Source organism: Odontesthes bonariensis, chromosome 12 (genome assembly GCF_027942865.1).
Source record: "Odontesthes bonariensis isolate fOdoBon6 chromosome 12, fOdoBon6.hap1, whole genome shotgun sequence".
NCBI lineage: Eukaryota > Metazoa > Chordata > Actinopteri > Atheriniformes > Atherinopsidae > Odontesthes > Odontesthes bonariensis.
This window is the reverse complement of record NC_134517.1, coordinates 4628529-4654701: the sequence shown is the minus strand read 5'-3', so window position 1 is coordinate 4654701 and position 26173 is coordinate 4628529. Positions and strand designations below refer to the sequence as shown.

The window sequence follows — 26173 nt, the reverse complement described above, 5'->3', positions numbered from 1 at the left end:
GTGTGGAGCATCTAGGCCCATTTGTGCCTGGTTTAGACATTTATACATGCAGGAGTGATTCAAACCCCACCTGTATTTTAAGTGTGTACGCCTGAGAATGAGAAGCTCAATTTCTTATGATTTTGTTCAGATTTCAGCTTTAGTATTTATTTATTTGTTTATCTTTTGGTTAATTTTTTAGTGTCATGTAAATAACTAACTGGCTAGAACTATAAGCCAACTATAGCAAACTAGTAGTTCACCAATTCTTGGTGGGTTTTTTTTTTTGTCACTTTTACTTTTGATTCTCATTATTGTACACCTTGAGAGACAATGATTCAGAGGACTCTAAGAAATGCCCTTCCAGATGGAGTTTTCCAGATTGACAGCTGAGTGGAATCAGTGTTGCCACAAGCAGAGTGCAATGTTGAACAGCATGGAGAATGTACAGATACTGAAATAAGTTTGGCCCTTTGGAAGGCGGTCTCAGCAAAGGCGAAGCTTTAAGAAAAGCCGTTACTAGCATAGTTCAGTGATAACACCAAAACAGCTTTTGCAGAGAAGTTGGTGATGTTTAGACACAAATCTGATCTGATTACTCACAAAAAAAAAACGTTTGAGCAGTCTGTCCTTAAAATCTAATCTGCGTGCAGTCTTAAAGCATTATATTTCTGTGTAATTAAAGCATCACTTTGGCTGTTGAAGCAGGGGTGAAAATCATTAGAAGAATTTAGGATTGCGAAGCTTTGCATCCCATTGGTACCTAGTGTTTAAAACAATAAACCAATCATCATCAAATCAAAACTGTAAGAATCCAGGTTTCTACACAGTGTGACCCACACAATAGTTTGTTTTTTACAGTATATTCATACACCTGCACTGTAGCAGTCAGTCAATCCGTCACTGAAGTAGTTAAAAGCAAGAGCTGAGAGAGGGCCGACTTCACTGATAGAAAGTAATAGGCATATTACTGTGGACTGTTGGACAGTGTGTGTATGTGACTGTGTGCAATATATGTATGCGTGTGTCCAGCTGCAGTCTCCAGGACAACCAATCGATTCCTCATTATGGCTTTAACACGCATTGATCAGGATCAGTCCTTCACTGACATGCACACACACCAACATATGCAGAGTTATTACAGTGACAGACATTGATCAGGCAGACCTTCAGGGCCTAGAGGAGTGTCTGTAAATCAGAGCACTGATATTATCATCATTACCTCCACTATCTGAGGGTGTGTGAGTGGATTTCTTTGAGTCACCACTCTGGAGCTTAACAAATCTTGAAAGGTGCTTTTCTGTAACAACATATCTCTTAAGTCAGTGAGTGCCAACTTTTTTCGACGGCCGTACACAAGCAGACCAATAAGAAGAGCTACGGTTTCCTCTTCAATGACACCATCATAACCATCATGTTCCAAATATGCTAATTTGACCATAAAACATTGTGAAAACTCATTATTATACAATAGAATTGTATATTGTTGCTGTGGTAAACGGCATTCATTTGGAAGCAAAATGTAGAAGTTTGAGTCATGGATCCATAACAATCAGATAAATATCTGAACTATTTTTCCAATATTTTCATTAATTGTTCAATATCTAAATTGATGATTGCAACCTTTACATATTATGTTTCGCTACTAAAACCATGTTCAATTACTGTGTTTTTTTAATCTAAATTGACCATTTATCCAGTATTTGTCTACATACTGGGATTATTTATCTGTTGCTTCTAGCTACATGTTTCCTAAAACCATTTGGGGTTTTAAATCATGACCAGTTGAGTTTTTATAGAATGTGATAAGTTGGATATTGTTGTTTGATTTCTTTCTTTACTCTTTTTAAAGGGGGACCTATCATGAAAATAAAAATGACTTTTCTTTGCTTTGGAATATATTTGCAGCCTTCTGAAATTACTGCCAACTGTGTCTGTTTGGGCCCATCTAGGTTTGAAAATATCTCATTCACTGAGTGGTTCAGATTTTTTGTGGATATCTTACTAATTTCGGTGTAGCCCACATAAGCAATGGCTCTACTGTTACCCTCTTAAAAACTAAACTAAACACAGCGACAGTGCAGTCCATGCTCTGTATGTATGCTAATGCATGCTTTCAGGTATGCTAATGCACTTCAAGGGGTCCTGGAAACTTTGCAAAAAGAGGTGTGAGTGGATCTTAAAACTCTACTACAGGTCAGTTTGAAGAGAGGTGTAAATTCATGGTGGACAAAAGAGCTTTCGAACTGTCTTTCTGTGATATTTTGACCAAAGCATGTCACATGCATTTCATTAAGGCCTCAGGAAATTGTATTAATTTTCTAGAAAAAAAAATCACAATATACTTATTTTAATGTGCAGGAGCTACTTTTAAGTAGCTTGGCTATCTCTGCAGCTCTGTGACAAACCTGAACAAATAATCACATCAAGACACCTGTCTCCACACATATTCTGGCATTGCTATTTTTACCTCAGCTGTCGTCGTCACTTCCTGAAAGTTTACCCTGTGACTATTTTTCTTTCATCAAATTATGAGTTGCATCACTTATTTGAGTTCCAGTGAGATCTCTTAGCTTTTCTTTCTGCAGCTGTGTAACAACACTGTCCTCCCCTCTGTGTTCAAAGTCTTGCCTGGACCCTTGAGTCTCCTGCTGGGAGAGTTGCTGTGACGTTAATTCAAACATGCAGGCAGCTGCTAAATGCCCACAGCTGGTAATCGAACTGTCACTCCACATGCTGCTCCTCTCTCCTCCTTCTTCTGTCATACAGCCTCTTCATCTCTCTCTCCACCTTTCTCCTTCTGCCACTTTACCCTCAGGCCAGTGTCACATCATATCACTCTACCATTTGGTTTTCTATTGGTGGAACTTCTGCCTGCCAGCCAGGTGTGTCTGCATGTTGGATGAAATATTCCTACAGCTCTAGCCAGCAATGTTCATATTTGATACCTGGCTGAGATCCCTCTTCATATAAACATGTAGAATAAAGTAGAGTATATTTATTTTAAAGTATTCTTTATCAACCCATTTTAACAAAACACACAAGTATAACACACTATAGATTAAACTAGCAAAAAAAAACAAGGCCAATTTCAATATCTCTGACACCCCAAAAAACAGAGAGGAAAAAAAAAAGTATATATCATCACTTCATTTTCATCCAGAACACATAATACTCCCTCTATGGCCAAAGTACACTTGAAAGTCTGCAGTGCATCGATTATCTTAAAATAAGCATACTCAACCTGTAGTGGAGATTTCAACAATCCCTGAAACACCATTTCATGTCCACACAACCAACAGATTCAGAACTATTTTTTTGTGTCAACCATATGGCAAGTTTGGCAGTAGCAAAAATTAGATTGACCAGCTGGCGAACATGCTTCTTCCTTGCAGAATACCTTGGGCATTACTCAAACAAGGGGAAAGAAAACACCTCCCCCAGCCTGAGACACCAGTCAGTATCCAACATCTCTTTTACCTTGAACACTGTACAACTGAATGTGCCGGAGTTCCAGTTTCATTACAAAATATACAATTCCCCAAGTAATTGGGATCAATATGTGGCTTGTATCTGTTTAAAGCTGTGGCACCATGAACAATCCTTCATTGGAGGTCTGCTGCCCATTTCTCAACAGGCAGTTTGTACAGAAACCGCCAGCGTCCTCTCGGAGTGGAGCCTGCTCCAAAAAACTCTACCCACCTCAATGCCTTTAAGTCTTTCAAGGACCGGAAATGTCTCACTTTTACACAAATGTAATAGGCCGTTTTCTTTTTAAAGCTCTCAAACTCCCCTTACTCCGGAGCCCTGAAAGAAAGCAATTTTCCTCCATTTTCCTCCCAGTCTTCCACATTGGGAGCAACAGTCAGAGATGAAAACTTGTACCGTGCTTCTGGATCCCAAAGGCCCGCTGAAGCAGACATGAAACACCTCCACCTTTCTGGAAGGGACCTCATAATGTCCTCAACAACTCTGGATAGCAACCTTGGCCTTATATTTATATTCTGGCTTTGTAGGTGAGGTCAAATGTCCAAGCTTCAGATCTTATGGAGACTGATGTGAGAATGCTTGCATTAATCAAGCAATTGTGGAAAAGAGGCTCTTGAAATATCCACAGACCTGGAATGGCAGCAGGTTCCCTGTCAGCTTTCAGAAATTCCCAAGCTTCCAGGACAGAAGGAAAAATAGCTGAAAGACCCGTCAAATCCTCAGCTCCCATCTGTAGAAGGAAAAAGCTGTTTATCATATACCAGTCTTCCAGTAAAAGACACCTCACGCCACAATGATAAAGAAATCTCTAAGCCGTCTGCAATCTGAATGGTGTCATCTTGGACAAAATGTCAACAAGGCCTTGATCTCCTTCTGCTACAGGTAAAAAACAAAAGTGCAGATCCACGAATCAAGTGTTTTCTGCTCAAAGAAAAGTCCAAGATCGTATGCTGTATTCTCTCAGTTGGGTCTTTAGGGGGACTATCAGCTTACGTCACAGCATCAAGGCAACTAAGTTATTAGTAGTCAGGACATGTCCTCTGTAAAACAGCTGGGATCGCAACCATTTACATTTAGATAACCTTGCACATACTTTATCCATCACTCCATCCCAATTTTGTTTCTGAAACTCCTCAGTACCCAACAATAGCCCAAGAACTTTCAAGCCGGTCCTTCCCCACATTAAATTCCCAAGCAAAGTAGGAGGCATGTTCCCTTCCCAACTCCCTGCCAGAAAAGCTTCACATTTTGCTCAATTTACCTTTGCAGGGGATGATTTCATATGGATATTTAGGCTTTCTTTTAGAGCTTCAATGTCTGTTTGCTCTCTAATAAAAACAATAACATCATCAGCATAAGAACTTACAACTAAAGGTATATTATACTTGTACCAAGCAAGGAAAAACCATGCAGCCTATCGCGTAGCCTACATAACAAAGGTTCTATAACTAAACTGTAAAGTTGGCCCCAGATCGGACAGTCTTGCCTTATTCCCCTCTTAACTGGGATTGGTCTACTAAGACCTCCAACTTTAACAAACATTCTGCACCACTGTATAACTATTTTACCCAAGAAATGAAAACATCTCTAAAACCAAAAGTATTTAACACAGAAAACAGATAACTGTGGTCGCTCTGTCAAAGACCTTTTTCTGGTCCAATGAGATTATACCAAAACACAAATTATCAACAGTAATTAACTCAAAAACATCTTAAACAAGAAAAGATGATCTATTACACTGCGATCTTGAACACAATAAGTTTGGTCCATATGATTTATTGATTCTAGACATCCTTTCAGTCTATTTCATGCTGACTAACCCTATGAGTCTCATGCAAAAAAAAATTATCTCAAGTTGTTTTGCTGAAAAAACTTATCGATCACAGCCTTTTTATTCCTGTCCCTACCACCATTTACATTAGTTCCCACGAAAACTCTGCATAGAAAGGATAGAAAAAGGAAAAGGAAAACCAGCAAGAACCACTGACAAAAAAAACAACCCCTGTGATGCACAATCATGGTGTTTTATTTCATTGTTTTTGGGTTAGGGTTATTTTCTCAGTGCTTTACCTTGAGAGCTGTCGGTAATCTGTCTGTGCACGTCAGCACATTTTAGATTCCCATCATGACTTCTGTCAATAGATATTTAATATGTGTTTCTTGAGCTGATACCGCTTTTTCTTATCTAAAACATCTTAACCAACAGTCTCTGTAGATAATTAACAGCTCTGATGAACTTCTCAGTGTCGGGAAAATAATCCTTAATTCTCACAGATCTTCCAAAGTTCTCATCCAGAAAAACTATTATATTATCAACTGTGTGGATATCTCTCTTTTGCAGTGGCTTATCAATAACAGAAGAGGTATCAGACTCAGTTTCATAATTAACATCTTCTGGGTGTTCAATATCCTGGCTGCAAAGACTTACGTCCATACTTAGATTCTCATCATCATCTCTATGTCTCCCCTTAGTTTCCATTTCAGAGCAACCAGAGACCACTGTTTGCTCATTTACTGAAGCCACAACTTCAGCTTCTTTATCTGCAACCATCGTCAACACACTCCCAGTAGTTAATGGGATTAAAACATCAGTGTTCAATGCAGGCAGCGACTTTGCTGACACAGCTGGACTGACCAACGATGCAGCAGCCTTGTCTCTCAAAAGTTACTGTCATCGAGGGTCCATCCGCACGACCAGAAATCGCCGGGAGCGCGGATGCATCTCCACCATCCAACGTTCTGGTTCCAGCTAAAACATGCTCATTGTCTTCTTTTTTTTTCAGCTGCTGGCTGTGTGGGCATGCAAACCTTTTATGGCCAACATCGCCACATTCTAAACACTTAATCTGCCCCAAGCTGGCGTAGACCATATAACTGCCATCGCCACATTTAACCCTAAAGGACACCTCCAAAATTTGAGTCGGGTTATCAAGAAACATGAGCACTTGCCTTCTAAGAGACTGCACATGCTTGAGCTCAGGATCTTTGCAGCCCAAACTTATAGCCCTAAACTCACAAATTTTCCATAACTTCTAAGCTCAGTCTCCAAAAGCTCATTTGGTATGAACGGTGGCAACCTGACTGACACTGTGATACGAACTGTCGGCACTGGCAGCGGGGAAAAAGATCTCGAATAACAACACCTTTCTCAATCAGTTCAGTCACACAAGACACCTTCTTCATAAATACAACAATGGTCTTATTCATTCTAGAAGCAAAAATAAGATTACCATGACCTACCTGTTCACCGACAGCTAGCAACAGCTTCTCCACCCTGATGGTGTTATCAGGTGGCACTATGCCAGCTCCATAACTCACAGAAACCAAAGCCAAGTCTTTCAACAGTCACTCCGTAAAGAACAATGAAAGACACTTACTTGACCATGCACAAGAAACAGTTCAGAAATATCGAAATGTAGAACACAATCCAAATCCACTCTAGTCACACTCACACCGGAAACGGCAGAGAAGACAAGAAAAGTACAGATCTAGCATGACGTTAAATGATTGATTGATGCAGAGCTTAAAAACAAGGTCTAAGTCATTAGAAACCATTTTTGTTGACTGCAGCTTCTAAATCACTTGTTAACTCACTGCTTTACTCCACACTTATTGTGTGAGCCATCAACCATGAAAAGGCCTGCATGACTGTCTGCATAATCCATAATCCATCCATCCGGGTGTAGATCTGTCCGCAGATCCTGAGTTCTCAACCTGAGTCACCTTTTGGACTCAGCACCTTTTGTTACCCCCTTTGAATAAATTTTTTCCTTTACCTTTTGTCTCTGCTCATCATGGAGTTCAACCTGTAAAAACCTTGATAAATTACAACACACACTTTCGATTTTCAAGTGTTAATATGACTTATATGATATGTGAGTTTTTTAGTTTGTTTGGGAAAGAGATTTTCAGAGAACGAGACAAATATGTCTGAGAGAAGAATAAGTATAGATGCGGCACAGAGAGGAGGAGGAGGAGGAGGATAGTGAGAAGCAGGGCGGAGTGGCAATTGGCCCGCTGTTTCTATTTTTTTTATATCAAATGCTGAATAATGACTTGTGGAATAAAAGACTGCCTCATAGCAGAAGGAAGAGGGTGAGGTGTGATGAGGTGAAAAGAAGGACGAGAGGGGAAGTAAAGAAAGTGAGAAATTAGACTGAGGCACTCAAAGCAGGTAGAACAAGGTGGGGGCAAAAGAGGAGTGGAGGTGATGAAGATGGAGGAGAAGGTGAGTTCAATAAAGTTGCAAGAGCAGGTGAAAAATGATAAATGGAATCCATTGGGCAGTGGTGGGGGGGGGGGGGGGGGGGGTTAAGGGGGGAGAATGGGGAAAGAGCCAAGAGGAAAGAGGAGAGGAGACAGAGGGACAGGAGGTAGCTGTCAGGATGATTTGAGCCTGCCCTCAGCGGACCCTGACGCTGCACTTTTCTCTGTGCGGCTGTCTGTGTGTGTACATGTGTGTGTGTCCTCTTTCCAAAACACTCCTAATAGAGAACTTGCTCTCTGACTAAGCAGTGCAGTGAGCTCAGAGAAAAATGTTAAAAAGACATTAAACCAATACCTCATGTTACAGTTTGTATATTCTAAGCTCTGTAGTTGTTTTGTACGGGGTACCTCCAGGTCACATGTTAGTACTGTGACCCAAAAGGATTAAAAAACCTAAGCCCTGGCTGGGAGAATTGTCAAATACTTTACATCTGGAGAGGCTAAGATTCTATAACAATGATAGGGGAGATATATTTGATAAAACATGGGACCCAGTACTAAATTATCTTAAAAATGTGAGCTCGCGAACAACGGATGCTGTATGACACCTAACTGTGCAAGTTAATATATGGTTTTGTATATGTCAGATTAATTTATTTGTCTACTTTTGGATGTTTTTGTTAGATACGACCATGAAATATTGTTATAATCCTAGATGTGCTGCGTTCTGTGTTACGTGATCGTTTTTTTTTTTTTTTTTTTTTTTTTTTTTTTTTTTTTTTTGTTTGTTTGTTTGTTTGTTTTTTCTGTATGTCTACTTTTTCACTTTTCCTTGGAAAAAGCAATAAAAATATTTAAAAAAAAAAAAAAAAAAAACCTAAGCCCGTAACACATGTATGTAACACATACCATATATTCTAAATATCTAACCCCATTGTTACTGTTCAAATAAAACTTGTTAGAAAAGGCATTCATGAGTGCTGACGTTTTCAGCTATTGTCTAATCAGGGATCAGCACCCGTCAAAGTTTCAGGAGAGTTTTGGAGTTGAGCATGCTAATTTTCTCATTGTTGTTTAACATCTAACCTGAACCATGTATTTTTAATTTCAAACTATAACCATTTGGGGGTGAGAGCAAAGTAACAATGTAAGTATTCACGAGTCAGACGGGACATAGAAGAGCGAAAAGACTGCTAAACAAACCAGCACTGTTAGAATAAGAGTGATTGGAGCACCATCCATCGTCCATCCTCCTTATTCGCAACATAATCAAAAATGAGTAACATCTGAAAATTTTTAGGTTGCAAATAAACAGGCTTATAGTGCTGTGCTGGACCCACAGTTTGCACACGCAGAGACCGGCACGTCAAGCATATGGGTGGGGAAGGCTTTCTGTGTATTTCTGGTCCAAACCTCATATCCACTTCCCATTGCAGTGGTGAGTAAGTCAGCTTCTCACTATTGAATGAAAAAGCTTTTAGTTGAACTTATTCATTCATTTCCTTACTGTTTGCAACAAAAAGACATTGAGAATTCTCTCCTGTGTACTTGTCATCTGTCACATGGTTTGGTATTACTTCATGAAACACACTCAGGCTCTACAGATGCGGCATATTTGTAACTGAAACTTGTCACTTATAACGGACTGGTGTGTTGCTATGTAGTGACAGTCATGTGAGGGGAAAAGGGACGCCAAAGTGAATCATGATCTGACTGAATATAGTCAGCTTAGCAGGGGGACAAGTCTGTCTGAATTCCTGTTTATTTATCTAAGTAACAGCTGTTTCCCTTTATACAAATTGCCACTCTATACAAATTTTAAAGAATTAGTTTTTTATTTTATTATTATTTTCTATTATTTTACAACCACTTCCAAATGTAATGTATCGCAAAGTGAAGATTTTTATCCTATATTACAATCAGGATCACGACAGATTCAACTGCTTGATTACAGTGATTGAATAAGACAATCCTCGTGAAACAGGAGTATGTAGATTCATAAAGTGCAACTTATGAGATTCTATGTGCGCTCGCTGATAGATGACTGTGGAAGAGAGAGAGATGCCAAAATATCATCAGGGTCTTTTCATGTGATAAAAAGGGATTGAGAGGAACCATATAGCTGTTCATAATGTCGTCTTTGTCAGAAAGCATAGATGGCTTCTTTGTCCCAAAAAGATAAGTTTGTGTTTTCTCCTCCACTATACTCGAGATAAACAGCAGTTTTCTGTCTCTAAAAGCGAGCAAAAGAAACACATGGATAACGGTCTCAAGACCATATCAAATGTAGGACACATTAGACAGCCACAGACGAAGAACTAAACACTGCATGCGTGTGTCTGTCTGTCGTGGTTGTTGCACACACACACACACACACACACACACACACACACACACATCAACTTCTGCTCCTTGGCCTTCTCGCCCCCTGAACCTAACAGCTCATTTTCAGCCAACCTTTGGACAGACTAACACACATATACAGACACACTTGGGGCACGGTGCTTGTAGACCTAAATAGCTCTTCACCATAAGGCATCACCAACAATGCATATATCTCACTCTCCTTGTATGGCCTGGAAGATGACTTTTCAAAAAATGACTGAAACTAAAAAAAACATGCAGGCACTCACCAACAGCGTAAGATAAAGTTTAATGCTCTGCACAGGCAGTATACTATATGCATGCACTATAATAAAAAAAGAATGTTGTAGAAATGTTATTTCTAGTAGTTACTACATTTCATCCTCCTGGGAAACTGTTGGACTTCAAATGAATGCAAGAAAGTCAGAAAAATAGAAGGGAACGGCAGGGGAGCAAAAAGGAGAAACCATGTGCATGGGTAAGATGGAAAGTAAGTGCTGAGAGAAAGAGCAAGAATCCAACAATACGTATCAAACTAGATGCTGAGTCAAACTGAAGAAACTACGAGGAACGGGAGATAGAAGAGTGTTTCTTTTTTTCCGTTTCCACAGCAGAGTGGGAAAACAGGGCAAAACCATTCCAACCTCTTAGCCTTTCAACAAACAGGTAGTCAGTAAAATATTGATGCTTTAATTCCAACAAAGAAATATCTGAATGATTTTGGTACATCTGAGTGGGGAGAATTCCCCTATTCATAATTGATATGGCTGAAATGTTAATAACTAGATGGGGAAGCACTGAAACACATGTTGAAAAGTGTGTGTGCTTTTCTGTCTGCACTGCTGCGTTTGAATCTGTAGTCTTTACGCTCACAGTGCCCATTACGTCCCAGAGGTCTCTCCTACACTGTGTGGAAGATGCATTCACCCTTCTGTGGCAGAAAAACTTTCCAGTAGTGTATTTTAAGGCACATACATGGCTCAAGATGTGACAAACCGTTATTTCAGAAAAATCTCACTTTATGTGTTCTGTGTATACAGATATTTTTCAGATAACTGTCCATATGTCATTTGAAATTAAACATTTAGATACCTACCCTCAGAGCGGTATGGTATCCAAATACGTAGTGTAGATATAATGTTTGCCTCCTAACTAGTCTTCTTCAACAATGCAATTTTTATGTAATTTCTCAGCCTGCCTGTTTGCCTCTCAATCTGCTTTTATTGCAACTTTTATTCCTTTCTGTCAGCCTCACTGAGCAACCAAAGCCAAACAGACAAACACAATGATGGACACCAAATCCTTTAATCTGTGCTGATTGCTCCAAAGTGTGAAAACCATGCTGGAACAGTAAATGTGTTGTAACTAGACTTTGATAATTAGAGACAGGGGACCAAGAGAGGTCCCGCAGTGATTATTATGGCATAGTAAAAGCCAGAAAAACAGAAGAAGAGTGGGCTGAAGTTCACCAAATACACCCAACAAGTCTCACACAGAGACAGACGAGACAAAAGCTCCAGGGAGAAAAAAGAAGTAAGTGAAACTTGTCAGATGCAGTCCAACTTTTCATGGAACTTTAAATCTCTCTGTCTTTCAATCCACTCAGTCTCACTCTGTCTATATAAAGGCCTTGTTTGCCAGCCAGCCCAGGTAATCCGTGCTCTTTAAACTCACCTGCAGTCCAGTTTCTCAATCTCAAAGTGTGGGTTGAAATTGAGAATGATGCGTTGTGAAGGCTCGGGGGCTGTGATGACCCAGCGACAATTCTGGTGGGGTGGATACTCCAGAGGGTAGCCGGGGGTGGTGATGTAGCCAGCATCACTGGCATCTAAATAGCCTCCACACGGCTCAGATGCTGGATGAAGAGAGAGAGAGAGAGAGAGATATAAGAAAGGAAAATGTGAGTGAAATTAACAAAAATATACGCAAGAAAATGGCTTTGTTTTCTTTTCTCTTTATTTCTGTATAAGTTACTGAAAGTGTTAAAACCTTGCCAAAATGTTATAATATGATAATGTTGTCATACAGACATATCTATAGAAATCTCCACCTCATGCTCTAAAGAAAGAAACATACTAATCAATCAAACATATTTTCATCACTTTGAAAAAACTTTCAATGAAAAAAATCTTTTAAGTAATAAAGTATGGCTTAATATCCTAACTCAATGTTGCTTTATCATCTAAATTGATGACCTTGTAACACAGACTCGACTTATCTAAAATATTTGACTAAGTATTTGATCATTTTGACTTAGTACGTCATCATTTTTCAGATTCTATCTTAAGGTGTTGAGATCATTTCTCATCATTTTGATTTATCTGGAAAATAAGATTTGATATACTGAGTCATAATGCTGCGGTACTAGTTTAAAACAGCAGGAATTTTCTTTTTTCATTACAGAGGTGGAAATGGGCTTCCATACCAATCAAATAAATCCCCAATCACAACATGAAACAACGATACCTTTCCTTGGGGTAGCAGATAAGAGTTTTATCAGGGTCAAAGCTGTTTATTTATAAAGACTCGCCACATGGAAGTACAAACTCACTCAGGTCAATTCAAAATAGATTTGTACATTATGCATGAATTCAAACAGTAAATGAGGCTAACCAGATCAAATGCTGATAAGTGTTTGCAATGACAGGATGTGAGAAACAAAAGTAAAGTGTAGATGTGTCTCTGTGTGTGTATGGTGTCAAAAGTCATCGCAGCATCCTGATGCACAAAGACTTCATTCTGGCCCAGGGTGACTCACACACACACACTATCTTACACACGCACACACACACGCACACACACACACACACACACACACACACACACACACACACACACACACGCGCAGAGCTTCCCAGATGCCACAGTTACCGTCACAGAGCGGATCCACTTGTCAGCAGTCGTATGTATGTGTCATGTCATAAACAATGCCATTCATTCACTGCCACAGCTGTATCCTGGCATTGAGGGGTAACACATAGATATCTGTGACACCCAGCAACATAACACACGCACGCACACACAACTCCGCTGTATGAAATCTATAGGGTCAATTATTAAGAGTGCTGGCTGCTCCTTTTGATGGACTCTGCAGACTTTCTACGTGAGCTGTGCTTCTTCATTGTTTAAGATCCATAAAAGTTAAGTTAAACCATCATGGTGGACATACACTGAATGCAATCTTTGTTATGTTTCAGAACTTCCAATATAATGGCGTAGTTTAGGTTGCAAACAACTCCCAAGGCTAGGAGCTGTTTGCTCCCTAAACAGTAAAGAAAAAGTATTTCATATATAGAAAGAAAACTATAATGCCTCCACCTCTCTGCAAAAAGATGCCTGAAAAGGACTCAATGGCAAACAAGGAATAGGTTTAATACATACAGACACAATTGATCAAACTGTTTATCTTTGACAAAGCAAATGGATTTTCAGCAAATATTTAGGGAGAACGATGGCCACAATGGACCGGGTTGTTCAATGAAAACAGCATCTGTGAATGCTGGATGCTCGATAGGAAATACTTGGCTGGTATGCAACACTGAAAATAATTTCCTGTTTTTGAGAGAGAAAAGAAAAACAAACTCACAATCATGACAGTCTGTATTATTCTTTCAGTCATGGCTTGGTATGCAAAAGGAGACCGGCCTCAGGAGAAAAATAAGAGGTAAATCTGTGTGGAGGTTGCGTAACGTGTTGAGCCACCATGCAGCCCGCGCTGTGCGATGACGTTTTATTTATTGCCTCTGTGCAGCGGTGGGTTGACATAGCCAAGTCAAACTACTCAGCAGAATACAACATGTTTGAAAGTTAATAATAGGCCGATTACTGCAAACCTACTGTGAGAGGAGTCACACATGCAAACATTGGCAGACACACAAGGCACAGGGTAAACACGTAGCCAGACACCAGCTTCAAAACTAATTAAAGTAAGCAGAAAAATACACATTTTCTCACCACTGCAAAATAGGCCTACATATGGTCTGATACATATCATACATGCAAGAGTCAGTCAGTGAAAATTACAGAGGAAATCATATTTCAGCATTCGGCACAAGAAGTGATTGACACTTTGGCACCTATATCTGGTGTCTGCTCACTCTGCCTGCTAACAATTAATGACCACCACTCGTTATCTTTCTGTCTCCCTATACCTCATGCTGTGAACTAACTACTCCCGTCTGACTCCACCTATCTGTTTTCAGTCTACCTGGTGATATACAGTAATACAGGAGTAGAGTTACAAGAGCTATGTAACCAAGCCAGATGCATTTCATCTCAGCTCCACCTGGATTAGTGTTTAACCACTCTGGAATCTCACAGCAGCATCAGCCAAACACCACTTATAGCACACTGCTTAGCTAGCTCACTCTAACAAACTTTTTTGAGACATAATGCAAAACTTAAATTGGTAGAGAACACTGACTGATTAATAAGCTTTTGTGGGACTTATCTTGCATGCATATTTGTTATTGGGCTATCTCATTGTATGGGAAGTAAAAAATGGGACTCCACATTTTTAGATTCCGTCACATGAAAACGAAAAAAGGAATAATTATGCTGGTGGCATAGATTAATTGTGACGTTAGCACAGTGTCAAAACTATTCATGACGGGATGGTTGTTGGCGTAGTGGGTTAAGCAGCCGCCCCATGTACAGAGGCTACAGTCCTCGCTGCAGTGGGCCCCGGTTCGAGTCCCGCACCGAGCGGCCCTTTGCTGCATGTCTTCCCCCTCTCTCTGCCCCTTGCTTCCTGTCTCTCTCCAACTGTCCTGTCATTAAAGGCATAAAAAAAAAAATGCCCTAAAAATTAAAACTATTCATGCCACCGCTCGAGGCATGCTGGACTCACAGCAGTCTTCATCCTGAACGGTAGCTGTCGCTACTCAGAAAAAGACTAGCTATGTCACAGGAATAGTAGTAGAAGAAGTCAAACATGAAGCACCAAAATAACTACACAGCTTCTACTTTTTAGTTTGAAGCATTGTTTTTATGGTTTTACAACATTTGCAATAATTAGATATAATAAATTGTACCCTCTTGGGTTTTGGTACTTGTAGAGATGTGCCCGCTAACCTCCAGCTCTTCTGATTTTCAAACGTGTCGCTCTTGCAGCTCACGTCAAATTACAAATATTGGGAGGTGCACGACTGGCCAAAATGACACTAAAGCATCTGGCACGGCAGGCTTTATGACTTCAATTTTGGAGTGTGCCACCATTGACTGGGTCAAGAAGGATCACCACAAATGTAGCTTACAGATCCTTGAAAACAAGAAGCCCTTTCCAATCAGATGGCAACTGAACATATCAACGCCATGTAAAAATGAGCACTTCAGGGCTTCTCTGTAACAATTAGCAACAACAATCTTAGATTAGGTGTCATAAAGTATCATCATCAACACACTAGTGTGTCCTTTTCTTACAACTGATTTTCAGCCACAACTAACTGGCTTGTGGAAACAGAATGAGTGTAGACAATAACGCAACCACCTGTGAAACAATCCAGCTCAACAGAACATACCTCAGGTATTTCTATGCCTGTTTACCCGTTTTTTTAAATATTTTGTCTCAGTGCAACTACCCTGTCCTCTCTCACCTTTGGCATGAAGCCAATAAAGACAGCACCTCAAAGCATATGATGAATAAGGCTACTGCAATGGTGAGACAGGCGGTGTATGTGCATGAAGTGATGTGTCTGCTCCACTTTAAAGGTCTATTAATCTGCAGACATGCACACAAAGTCATTCAAGTGTTAGTGCATCCAAACAGGGAGGGCAATATGCTGACATCTTGGATCTGATACAGTTTGCTCCTTTGCTGTGTTCACATACACATTTAACTATGCATACATTGATTTTATGGAAGGACATTGTGATGGCGACACAGCTGTAAGGTCGGTAAACCCCTGCAACCCCATGGATTTGTCAGACTGGTCTGATCAGCCAGTATTTAAGTCCCCTTTGTTTGTTGTGTGTTAGGTCAGTTTGATTTTGTTGAACAGTTAGTTTGGGGTTACTTAGGTGATTACGTTGCTGTAATGACTTGCGTTCAGTTTTGTTTTCTTTTAAGGGTCCTGTGTAGTCAGTTGTGTGTTTTAGCATTTTTTGGGTAAATAAAACCCATTTCTGGAAACTATCACTGTGTCCTCATGTCTAACTGGCTCGGTCCCTCGCAGACATAAAGGTTAGTTATTAAAGACAGCTCACAAATCAAAATCAATGCTAATTTGTATTCTGTACTGAAGAACTCAGGTCTGCATGCTGTGAAGTGCAGTGTGTGTGTGTGGTGTGTGTCACAGTAGAGGATGCTGAGTTGAGGAAAAGCCTGAGTTCATGAAAAGAATGATCAAACAGGTAAAAGACAGAGTCATCCTATAGCTGTGCTTTAACTTACAGCATCTCTCCCTGCCTGCTCCGATCAGCTGCAGTTGTTATATCATACCTATATGAGCAAAAGATACCAATTCAAAAAGACCACCAAGACCACATTAAGACTTCCCCAGTCTTGATCCCATTTTCACACAAGGCAGTTTTTAACAAAACCACACCAGCATTTAAGATCATCAGGGAGAGGCTGTATTCAGACCACATTCATAACAAATGTGCAAACACAAGCCACTGAACATCATTTATCCCCAAGACATCACTGAATTCAGGCCACACACACACACACGCACACACACATAAGTAGTGGTAAATGGTGCTAAGCAGTTGGGCGGGGGTATAAGACAGGTCACTGCATTATGTATGGCTCACCACCGTGTTTGGTTTCCCGATAACACCTATTCAGCAACTTCTCCCCACATGCTCATACACACATACAGATGTCTTCATACAAAGTGAACCACACTTTTAATATTCCAAAACATCTACAAACACGGTCTTGCTTTACACAATTGAACTAGTTTGAACCCTAGAACCCTGTTTGTTGGCCCCAAATGCAAATGTTCTGACCTTGTTTCAAAGATGTCTAACAGATTTCATCTCCCTCTGAGGGAGCCTGGTTTGACTCAAAACAGACACTTTTCAGCCTGAAGCAGTCGATCTACTGATCAGTAAAGTGAGTTATTTCAAACGGCTTGAACCTGTAATGAAAGCATTAATAGGTTAGTAAGTGTTTGTGTTGAAAAGTGAGAAAATGTGTCACACCCAGCTAACCAGAGGGCTTGTTAAGAGGAAAGCTGTCAACAACACTGGCCCTAATACTCCAAACAGCACAGTGAGTCAAGCATTCTCATCATTTTGACTTTAATTGGTCCCTAAATTTAAAAATCTGTTTATTCAGACCATGTGAATCAAAGCCTGACAAAATCATTTGTGATCATTTCCCCACAGATTTCTATTCATGTCTTTAACTGTTTATACACCATTTTGAGGGGTTCGAGCGTTCTTTCCTCAAACAAGAAAAACATATTCTTACCAACCTTATCAACGGTAATATGAGAAAGATTGAAAATGACAAAATGAAATGTGTTGTCTGGATCAAAATCAAAAGCTTTTACTCAATGAAATCTGGAAATGGACAAACAAAGAGAGAAGAGAGGAAAGGAGGGAGAAGGCAGAGCAGGATGAAAATAATAAAGGGAGAGTGATGCAAGAACATCTGTCTCTCATCATCTGAAAGGAGAAAGTCAGCAGCTTAGAAAAGCTCACTGGACAGAAAATCCAAGCTACACACATATTGACGCAGACACAAATACGCACACAAAAACAGGTGGAGCTGTGCTCTCCAGGTGCCCTGCATTAAGACACAGTGGAAAACCTCCGGCTGTGTTTGTACGGATACGTGTAAAACTGACAAAGGAATACTACAAAGGATCTGAGACTAAATATAGTGAGTGGAAAATACAGAGAAAATTAGTAATAAAAAATTAAGCTGAGCGTGTAGGAAAGAAAAAGTTCTGACACAAAAACAAGCTTCTGAACTCACAGGGCTTTGAAATGCAAAGTGACGATGTGAAATCAAATGAAACGAGACAAAGATTTTGGATCAATACCTTTAAGTAGCAACAGCTAGCAGAAAAAACAATATTAGAATTGGTCACAAGGCATTTTTAATAATTTGTCCTTGTCGTCTTGTTAGACTCGTTTAAAATTGATAAAAGTTGCTTCATGACATAATAGTGATGATCAAAACCACCTTGACCTCTCTACTTAAAAGGAATCGGTCTATAACAGCACTCAGTGGGCTGCTCCCATCACTATTACTACAGCTGCAACAGGGCTCTGTTCCATGAACATAGAGGCTCCTCATGAATCTGTCTACATTCTTCAGGATTTTCTCCTGTCCAGGAGGTAAAGTTCATGTTATGAGGGCTTTTGACTGTAGGAGCTTTTTGATAATTCATTTAAATACTGCAAAAGTACTAATTACTTAAGATAAGATAGAGCTTTATTCGTCCTATGAGCGGAAATTCTAAATGCCTTGTGTCTGCACAACAAAAACTTCAAGACTATTCTCCCTCCCAGAACATGACCAGGTGGCATTTGTTCATGCAGACAGATACACCCAATAATTACATTCAAAGAATATGTTACCTCTACTGGTCATGACAGCAACTGCACATGACGGGTAAAAACAGCATACATGAGGTTGATGGTCACGTGGTAAAATAAATAAACTCCAACAATCATCATTAACCAACCCAACACAAGTGATTTCTTCTGCCTAAAGCCAAGAAGGAAGTCTGGTCCAAATATTGATGTGATGCCTCTGTTTGGCATGTGTGAATTACCAAGAAGGAACAGCCATGGATTAACAAGGTCTATCTTTTTTTCTCTAATAGGCCAAAACCGATAAAAGAAAAGGGCTACATACATGCATTGGTGGGATCATGCTATCCTAGAAAGTTTGGTCACGTCTTATTTGGAGCCTTATCTCAAGACATGCAACATTTAACATGAAGGGGTTTGCCAAAGATGTCAAAAGAGATATCCACATAAAAACAATACAAAACAAAACAAAGAAACCAAAAACCTGTGTGGGCTCTGTTCATCAATCCATGCTGAAAAAAAAAACATTTACATCTGTGTACCACATGTCAAAATTGTTGAGTTTCACATTAGCAATCTCTCCTTTTTCAAGAGCCTGTTATCAGTCATTCTAATGTTCTAAAGGGCAGATTATGTAAAGAATTTGTAATGATCAATGAAGCCTAAATCTAGTGTACCGTACTTCTTTAGGCAATTGGAAAAATACCAGAATCAGCCTACTTAAAGTCATACATCATGTTTCTCAGACGTGTATGAATGAGTTTCTCTAACAAGTCGTGTGAATGAATTTCCAACAAGTGTGAGAAAACATAAAGTGACAGAGTCTGAGATGATAGGCAGAAAGAGAAAAACAAATGGCTCAAAGAGTAAAAGAGATTTGCCACCGTGTCGGAGTTGGGAGAACAGAAGGTGAGAGAGGCTTCTGAATCGGGGTGAGGAAAAACTCTGGCAGGGAGGTGTGGAGAAAGAGACAGAGAGCTATTATAGACGAGCTGAAGTGCCGTGAAGGGGGAAACAACAGGATGATTTAGCGTGAAGGGAGAAAGAAAAAGGAAAACGACCTGTGGCCTCGCACCCCACTGCTTTGGAGGGACTTCTGAAGGCTCCGACACACTCACAGATATTCTTTATTGTGTCTGAAGATTTAAAGGAAGCGAGGACAGGTAGATATCGTCCTTTGAGGCATTCCCTTCATTTCTGCTTCCATCGGAGGGAAGTGTACAAACACAACTGACACATTCGAGTCTGCCGATCCTCTATAATTACTCTTGCCATTACAAGCGGCCAATGAAGACCCCAGAGTACTAACAGTTTACTAATGACATGATAACTGTAATTAGAACATCCTGCTGGTTACACTAATTGTCCTATCTGTTTTATAGATGGGGACAGACAGAGGAAGAATGTGCAAAAGGAAAACTGGTATCGTGTTTTTCACTCTTTTCCGGGTTGCTGATGTCAGCAACACCCCCCAATACAAGGCTATATATAATCAAATAATTGAAAGACTGATGTTGTGTTATTTTTTTCTTTCCTTTTGTTTGACTAATTTGATTTATTTACATTTGTCTTCACAAAAAAAAGAAAAATCTGCATCACCACATAAGTCTGAGTCGCTAGATGACGGTAGCTCTTAATCCTGGAACCTGGAGGAGAACAGCTGCTGCCTGCAGGTAATTAAAATGAAATCTGAGAAAAGTCTGCAGCGACGTGTCACCTGCCACAGAGCGGCACACTCACACAAGCACTGTCACTTAAAACGGTTCCAATGGAAACGTGACTGCTTTTCTGTAAAAGTCAAGGCATCTCTTCAACTGTATTTTATTTTCATTATTAATGATAGGCATGCATTTTAATCTTTCACCTTTGGTTCTATTTAGTGTCACACCTTGGGTTGAAAGCCTCCTGTGCACAGCAGCGGTGGGGAATAAATCTGGATTGGTTTACTGGTAGCTCCCCTCAAGTACTGCTTTCCTCTTGTTACACTAATGCCCTCTAATACTCTCACCCTCGCAGTTTCTCACCTTTCCCCTTTCCCTTTTGCACTTCTAAACTCTCGTGATCCCTTGTTCTTTCTATCTTTTTCTCTCACTTTTTCTCTTTTTGTTGCCCAAGGAAGAAAGTTCACAATTTCTGAAGTTAAGGCAGCATAAACAGCTTTTGAATTAGAATTTCCTCTCTTCAGTACTGGTAATGCAAAACACATCTAGCAATGCAATACTGATAATAAACATCTCAATCGGTACCAAACACGATCAGAAACTACAAATGAAGACATTATCTGAACTACACAGAGTTCAGATAGAGAGAAAGTGATTCCCCAGTCACTGACTGACCTTTCTGTTTATAGTCGGCTGTAATATTTTTTTCTGCTAATATTAAACATTCATTTGTGGGCTGACTTTTCATTCCATGAAGCTGTTAGCCTGTCCGAAGTACTTGCCAATCTTCATATGTGCTCAGTAATTATTCACATAATACAACATTTTATTAGAAGGAACAAATCCAATTAGATTTATATATATATATATATATATATATATATATATATAAATCAATAATATTTATGTCTAAAAAGCTAATCCTGTCTAATGTGAGGTAATCTACATAGAATGACTGTGTTTGTGGCTGGTAGTCAATTAAATATGGAGTTTTCTAAACTGAGTAAAACCCCATTAAGTGAACAAATTACATGGAAATTTGTTTTATTGATGACTTACAAAGCACTATGACCGACACCAATGTAATGTTTCCTTTTTACAAACTGACCTGCTTAGGTTGAAGAGAACAAATAAATACTCCTGACGCATGTAATTCATAAAGTATGGTTACCGTGCTGACTTTGCATTGCAACGACCAAAAAAACAAAACAACAACCAACAATCGAAATCAGGAGAAACTTTCCTGCTTTGGTTCATGCAAACATGGTTGAAGCATACACAGCTGAAATTAAATGATTTACAATAAATATGCATATCAACTTGCTGACACTGTGTCTTTCAGACTTATGAAATTCCAGTGAGTTGGTTGGAGCAATGAAAATAGCTTTAATAAAAACATGAATCAATCCCTAATGCTACCTGTGGGCAATTCACCCCACTGCTGGAGCTCTTCTTCCACTCTCTATCGTAATGATCCTGTTTCATCATCTAGCATACTTCAGCAGAGACACTATGGAGGCAGACAGCTGGTCTTGAGTGGCCAATTATGTCCGTTTATCTCGCTTCCAGGCGCAGTTGTGATCAAACGGAATGAAGAAACAGGATCAACAGCGAGGCTTAAAATCATTCTTCCGTTTCGTTCTTTTTTCCCAGCTTCCCTTTCTGCCTGTCTCTGCTTCCTCTCTCTGTACTTCCATCCCTTATGTCTCTCGCTATATGTACACACTTCTTAGTCTCACCATGCTAAACTCGCTTATCTCTCCAGAGACAGAGGAGGAGAGTATCTTAAAAAGTTTATTGGGTAAGCTTCATTCTACAAAGCTTATGAGAACATGGATGTTCCGGTGGTGCTCAGCATGCCAGCGGGGAGATTTGGAGGGGAGCTTGAGGGAGTCCCCAGAAAATGTGAAGTTTCATCGATTGTCAGAAGATATTCTGTTGTCAAAAAAGTGGGTTTGGCAGTAATCAACAGGTCCTCGGACAGAATAGGTCTAAATCTGTTGATTGTCAGTGCGCATCATGTGAAACAATTGAGTATTAAGATTATATTCAGGGCACTGATGAAGATTAACAGAATACTGTTTTACATGGATAAAGAAACAATTATGATTATTGGTAAGAATGATTTGAATGGATAAAAGGGTGGATAAGACAGTCGTAAATATAGGCTAGTGTAAATGTTCCATCTCTTTCTGCTGTCAATATTTCAGGTTTATCATAGGAATGTCCCCAGAACGGCAAACTTTCTCCCATCAGAGTTGCGTGTAATAGGAAGAATGCCTCCTCTGTGCTCTCTGCGCACTGCACTGCGTTTCTTCCAAACAACATTTGGCAAACAACTCAATCCAAGTCATGAGACCTGAAAAAAGCCCTAAATCAATAGAAAACTAGATTGCAACCAGCATCTCCATAGCTGCACTTCTAATTTCCTTTTTTTTCTCCAATGTACACACACGAGTGTATTTCTAACCTTGACTTTAAGTTCGGAGATGGCCACGTTACGTTTTCTGCTTTTATAAACACAGTTAGAAATAATTCGTATCTATGATCAAAAACCGGTCGTCATCACAATCTCAGTCCCGAATCCATAGAATCCCGATTATGAGAACACTCACATATTATTTTCCAAACTATCTTTTTATTTTATTTTCTCATTCTCGGTTCTCATTGGCTCTTCGAGTACCCCACACCTGTGGCGGCTGAGCAGAGAGTGAACGCAGGAAGCGTTGAACTGGTGTCAAGGTAATATTTAACAAAACGGTCTAAAATGCAGCTCTGTGCAGCAGCGTCATGGCATTTAATTGACCGTTTTTAGTCTTCTCCTTTTTTTCTTGGATTTGGAAGATTGCTTGGACAAATTGAAAGGCGCACAGAGACCTACGCAAAATGCACCGCAGCGTCCGATGTTGTGTGGATGGCAGAGCTCGTGTTAGCCTATCTCTCAAATCATAGTCTGTGTAAAAAGGTTAAATGTAAACAACAGATCAAGCCTATGCGGATTAAAGATCCGTCCCTCACCCACTCCCCGGCAGCGGGAGCCTGAGTCGCTGGAAACCAAGCTGAAGCCCGTGTGGAGCGCCGGAGCTGACCCCTGGCCGCAGGGACGGTAGCCCGGTCAGAGTCACCACCTCCCCGAACAGCTGACAGTTACGTGAATGCTTGTCAGGACAGCAAAGCGTTGAAATGCATTCCCATGCCAGACTTTCAGGAAAAACTATCGCGGAATGTTGAAAGATTGATTCGGAGTAAACGAGTGATAAACTCCGCTTGAGGCGGAACGCCGAACATAATTTACCGACAGCCTTAGCTTATCATTGGGATATTATTTTTTTTATTTATTATCATTGACACTTTTTTCTATTGTGCTGTAGCTAACAATAAAAAAAATAAATAAAAAAAACAATATAGCCTACTTTTCAAGGCGAAAGAAATCAGTAGGCTACCGATGCGCAGCCAACATCATAGACAGGCTGAGAGCAGCAGTGAAGTGGAACAATGGAGACAGACGGTGGGGGAGATGTTTGATCGTCCAGGTTAAATTACCTTGGAAGAGACAAATCGCTGATGTTGGTAATACGTTCGTATCTTACTTTTTTCATTTTACCACCCCGCCTTTTATGGCCGACAGAGCGAGTTAGTTTGTTCACATATCTGAGGCCGTCCTGAAGCCTCCTAATTGTGCCTAAATTACATAAATGAGTGTCTCTCTGCAGTGTTCATTTTAATTTAAATGAAGTGAAGAATGTTGTGTCCACAGTGGTCAAATGCATGGTCTCCCTAAAATCTTAATACCCGCATTCACCGCCTATTTTCGATTGACAGTAAAACATCGTCGGTCAGTATCTGTTGTGTTTAACAGACTTTTGGGGAGTTGGATGGGGAAATTCTGTAATACTCTCGCGCTCAATGAAAACTTGCTGTTTATTTTCCATTCAGCACCTTATGAGACATCTAAGCGAGCAGCAAAAGTGTCAAACTTACCCCCTTCCTCTGTGTTTGCTCCCGGTGGCAAAAGAAACGCCAGTATACATCCACACAGCCATATGAGTAAATCCATCTTTCCCCCTCTGGTATGGAGAAAAAAACAGTAAACACCTCCTCTTCTCCTGTGGGATTTCTTCGGTTTATCTGTGACAGAGCTGAGGGAGAACTTTTCCGACTGTCCAGTTCCACAATTGTCTGTTTCTAGAGACCAAAATCCAAACGCCGGCGTGCGTTCACTGTGCTCTCCAAGAATGAGACAATGGATCTAATGCACAGTTCACATGAGTTGCGTCTGTGTGGCACTGTTTCTTCTCTGGTGAAAACTAAAATCAGCGTAATTTGATGTAAAATCAGAGTCATTCATTCTCTAAACGCTGTTTTAAACCCGCGAAATCCATTGCGGTGCGCACAGTCCCACAGCACTGGGTCTCCGCGGCAGTCAAAACGCGTGCGAGAACGGACCGTGGCAACACAGTTGATAGAAGAAACTGCAGATTTGAAATAAACAACAGATCAAATAGAACCACCAGAAACATAAGCAAACAAATCGAGTTTACCTAAATCTAAAAAGAAAGAAAAAGTGTCTTTCCTCCTCGAACAGATTCAGTATGAACAAATCTGCAACTCTCTTCGGGGGGGGGGGGGGGGGGGATTTTCATCAACTTCCCTTTAATATGATGTCCCAACAGCAGTTTGTTCTTGCGCATACAGATAACACGAGATCCAATTTTTGTGCGTAAAACTGCTCGGGAGAAGATAAGCGCGGTGCCTCTCCACTCTCCTCCTATAAAAGCGTGTCTTCTGCGTCCTGACGCTCACTGAGTGCCTCTGTCTGTCCTCCCTCTCCCGACAAGCTCCGGTAGTGCGCTCCTTCCTCTCCGATCTCCGGCGGGTTTGTGGCAGCGAGGAGGACCGCTCACTCAATCCCCTGTCTGGGAGTGTGTGCTCGCCGTGCGCGCGAGCGTGTATCGGATTACAGTAGGCACCTCGGTCCGCCTCCATACAGCCCTTCGCTGATAAAGAGCAGTTTAATTTCCCTCTATTCTCTCATGCCCCTACACCTTTACCTTGATTCTCCTTTAAATGTTCACAAAATTTCTCTCAAACTTTCTCTAATTTTCCTCAGCTTCCTCTCATTCTGTGCCTGGAGGTTCTCTCATATCCCCCGGCTTTTTTCTCCAACCCCCCCCCCCCCCCCCCCCCCCCCCATGCTGTGGAGAAAGGAGGGAGAAAGAAAGTGAAAGGCAGAAAACAGCAGAGAGCAGGGCCATAACACAGCTTTGAGAGCTTTGTGGTGCAGAACCCCATGCTGGTTTACAGCAGGTTTACTGAGGAAATGCAGAGGAATCTGAAAGGCAGCATTGTGACCAAATATAAAAAACACTATTCATATTGTGCAAAAGTCTTGAGCCAACTCTCATGTCTTTATAGACTGATGGTCCACAAAAAGTTCCACACTGTAATATTCTGTTGGACTGTCTTTAGCTTTAACATACTTCCGTCCAGAGTTGATGGGAGAGTCAGACCGGATCCCAAAGCTTCTCAGTGGGGTTAAGGTCTGGACTCTGTGGGGCCAGTCGTGTGAAAATGATGATTAATGCTCCCTGAACCACTCTTTGAACCACACTCACACTGTGAGCCTGATGAATCCGGGCATTGTCATCTTGGAATATGCCCGTGCCGTCAGGGAAGAAAAAATCCACTGATGGAATAGCCTGCTCATTCACTATATTCAGGGAGTCAGCTGACCTCAGTCTCTGGCCTCAACCTCAACCTGACCACCTGCAGCAGCCCCCAATCATAGCACTGCCCCCACAGGTTAGGAACTACACATGATGGGTGCATCCCTTCCCTTCATCCACCTCTGATGCTCCCATCACTCTGGAACAGGGTAAATCTGGACTCATCAGACCACATGACCTTCTTCCATTGCTCCACAGTCCAATCTTTGTTCTCCCTTTTTTAGCCTCACTGATCAGGGGTTTTCTTAAGGCTACACA

General features: G+C 40.6%; 1 protein-coding gene across 2 annotated transcripts in view; it reads right to left on the bottom strand.

Moving 5' to 3' along the window:
• LOC142396341 (neuropilin-2-like) overlaps nucleotides 1-25068 on the bottom strand; it is a 121469-nt gene extending 96401 nt beyond the window's left edge. For both annotated transcript variants that reach the window (XM_075478949.1, XM_075478950.1), the window contains exons 1-2: nucleotides 24171-25068; nucleotides 11713-11893 (exon numbers count right to left, since the gene is read on the bottom strand). In XM_075478949.1, the coding sequence (XP_075335064.1) occupies nucleotides 11713-11893; nucleotides 24171-24246 (257 nt within the window). In that variant the 5' untranslated portion in view covers nucleotides 24247-25068. The remainder of the gene's footprint in view (nucleotides 1-11712; nucleotides 11894-24170) is intronic.
• Nucleotides 25069-26173: the final 1105 nt, after the last annotated feature.